Here is a 3188-nt window from a genome sequence, read left to right on the forward strand (position 1 = left end):
GGGGCGCAGCTAAATGGTTTTGACGTTTCTAAACAAAGTTTTATTTCGCATTTGACTAAGGGCTCGGTAGGCTTATTAACGCTTAAGTAGTTGCGTTTAATAATCTCCTTTAACTGACTGTTTAAGGCTTGGTTATTGTTTTCGCCGCATATGAAGTTCATTTGCTCATCGTCTAAGTGATCAATGCTACAAATTTCTCTAACAGCTTCTTCATAACTGGGCACAACCGCAGCATAAAGTCCGGAATCCGTCGTGAAGTTGGCTAAAGGCATAACTTTTTCGATGACCGTTTTGCTACCTGCTTCGTTAACAGTTTGACTAACTATACTACTCGCTTCGTTGGCTGTTTTACTAACTGTCTTATTAACTGTTTCATTATCCATTTGACTAACTGTTTCATCAACCTCTTCGTTAACTGTCTCACTAACTGTTTTGCTAACTGTCTCACTAACTGTCTCACTAACTGTCTCACTAACTGTTTCACTAACTGTTTCGCTAACTGCTTCACTAACTGTTTCACTAACTGTTTCGCTAACTGTTTCACTAACTAATTCACTAACTGTTTCACTAACAATATAACTGACTGTTTTACTATTTGCTTTTCTATATCTTTTACTATCGACTGGGTTGACCGTTATCCTTCCCAAGGCGTCTGGATCCAGTTTTAACTGGCACGCTTCCATGAAATTTCGTCCAAGAACTACATTATGACTCATAGACTCGTCTGGGACCACGTACAAATAAAAATAACATTTAACTTTTTCTTTTATAATGTAACATAAGATTTTTCCATGTATTGTCAGTTGGCTTTTATTCAGCCCGAAATAGGTTTCTGAAGCGGATTCTAAATTAATTTCCTTGGATACATTGCTTAACTTTGTAAATGATATTGGACTCCCTGTGTCTATGAGGCATTCTGTAATTAATGGGATTTTATAGCTATTGTGAAAAAAAATCTTGACAAGTCTTACATAATTGTTGATATTGGCACTCTTGCGCTCCGGGCATTGTCCGACGAAGTGTCCAAATGCCCCACAGGCATAGCAGGATCCGGGCTCCCTCTTTGGCTTGAGACACTCCCTGGCGAAGTGCCCTTTGGAGTTGCAATTGGCACAACGTAAGTCCTTATTGGCTGCACCTCCTCCAGTAAGGTGCTTTGATGAACTGCTTTGATGAACTGCTTTGATGAACTGCTGTTTTGTGCTTCGGCAGACGGACTTCCGAGAAAGCCCGCAGAATTTGCATCGGCTCGGAGAAACACTGTATGCGCGCCTGGTTGCGCAACGCTGGTGCTGGGATTCCTTCAATGATGTTTTCCAGGAGCTCCTCTAGATCGATGTTGATGTCGTTGGCCAGCATCACCTTGTCCTCGAAATAAACAGCAAATTTCTCATCCGGATGCCATTCGCGTTTTTGAAATGCGTTCCTCATTTCCCCTTTTGACATCTTGACCTCGAATGTCAAGATTAACTGTTCGCACAGCTGGTCGGTCGATTCTAGGATGCGTGTGGCGCTTGCGTGCAGCCAGCGCTGTGCGTTTCCTTTTAGTTTGGCAATTAGTAGCATGTGCATGCATCCGTCGTCCAAATTGTAAATCTTTCCGATGTTCTGAAACTGCGTGACCCAATTGCGCGCACATAAGCTGCCGTCAAACTCCATCGTTACCTCTTTTGCCAAGGCAAGCGATGTTGCAGGAGATTCCAGAAGCTTGTTTACGTTTCGACTCTGGTGCTGAACAACACTACCAGCGGTTTCATTTCCAACACTGGTATGTCCTGTATCGATGTTATCAGTGGCGATAGTCACCTTGGTGCTGTTAACATTGGCGTCGGTGCTGTTAACATTGGCGTCGGTGCTGTTAGCGCATATGTTAACATTGCCGTGGTTTCCGTTGCTGTTGTTCTTGATGACGTCATTGATCTGGCGAGCATGAGCAGACTTGCTCTTGTTCGCGTCGTCGATATCCGCTTGGATCCTCTGCAGCACAGCCATGTTTGCCTCTATCTCGTCCCGAAGCTTTTTTAGAGTGGCTCTCTCTGCATCCACCAACGATAGCTGATCCAGATCGAGGTTCTCCGGGGATTCTGACTGCAATGATTGCTCGTCGAACGGGATCGTGCGTGTGTCTCCACCCTGTGGTTCTCTCTGCTTTGGCCAGGCTGCAGCTCCATCCAATTCTTCCACCTCTTCTGCTGCTGATCCGTTATTTGGCGGTGAATCGCCACGCGTTTCTGGGGAAATGGCCTGCAGACGCACTATTAATTCCGCTTTAGTGCCGGAAGTCTGGCGTCCAAGAGCTTCCAACCACTTCTTTAGTTGGAGCACTGAAAATTGATTCCATTTAGTGTCAGGCATAGTGGGTAATGACCACTTCTGATGTTGTGGACGCCGAAAAATGAATATAGGCACTTAGTCTTTTTAATAATTTCACAATCTCTTTAATCGACCTTTCCCTTCAACTACACGCCACCGAATGCCGCGTCTCGCATATTCCACTTTGCTTATGCTCTCTCACATCTGTATGCGTTTGTGAGTGAGCTAGGTATACATTATTATCTCTTAATGCTAGCTTATAAGTAAGAGCGAGATGACAATAATATTCTTATTTCTAACGGTGATATGATCTTATGCTACTACATGGTACAGTGGGCCTTATGCGTGTTCATCCTACCACAAGATTAACAAGTTAACTGACACCATTAATAAGGTGATCCGTGCCCGCAAAAGCGACTTGGTTGACACTCCACATTTGTACGAAGCGTTATTGGCAAGAAATAGGATGCTTTCTACTGAAATTCAAAATTTAATTCTCACTATTACTTTGGCCAAATCAAACATTGTAAATCCCACGATTCTTGACCATGCCGACTTGAAGTCTCTTGTAGAACAGGACACCCCTATCATCAGCTTAATAGAAGCCTCCGAGATTAGAGTCCTTTAGTCCGAGAACAGTATTCATATTTTAATTGCCTATCCCAGAGTCAAGTTCAGTTGCAAGAAAGTCGCCGTTTACCCTGTATCCCACCAACACATCATCTTACGCCTCGACGAGGATACGTTGGCCGAATGCGAACATGACACCTTTGCGCTCACAGGATGCACTGACACCACCCACTTCACGTTCTGCGAGCGGTCTCGGCGCGAATCTTGTGCGCGCTCACTCCTCGCAGGGAGCGCAGCCCAATGCC

At 44.5% G+C, this 3188-nt stretch overlaps 1 protein-coding gene across 1 annotated transcript; it reads right to left on the reverse strand.

Moving 5' to 3' along the window:
• Nucleotides 1-587: 587 nt before the first annotated feature.
• LOC117150075 lies at nt 588-2665 on the reverse strand. Its single transcript, XM_033316923.1, has 2 exons — nt 972-2665; nt 588-916 (listed from the first exon to the last, which is right to left on the reverse strand). Exon 1 carries the CDS (start codon nt 2353-2355, stop codon nt 1126-1128), a length of 1230 nt encoding a protein of 409 aa, XP_033172814.1. The 5' UTR covers nt 2356-2665; the 3' UTR covers nt 588-916; nt 972-1125.
• Nucleotides 2666-3188: the final 523 nt, after the last annotated feature.

The sequence above is a fragment of the Drosophila mauritiana genome, unplaced genomic scaffold (assembly GCF_004382145.1).
Source record: "Drosophila mauritiana strain mau12 unplaced genomic scaffold, ASM438214v1 Y_29, whole genome shotgun sequence".
NCBI lineage: Eukaryota > Metazoa > Arthropoda > Insecta > Diptera > Drosophilidae > Drosophila > Drosophila mauritiana.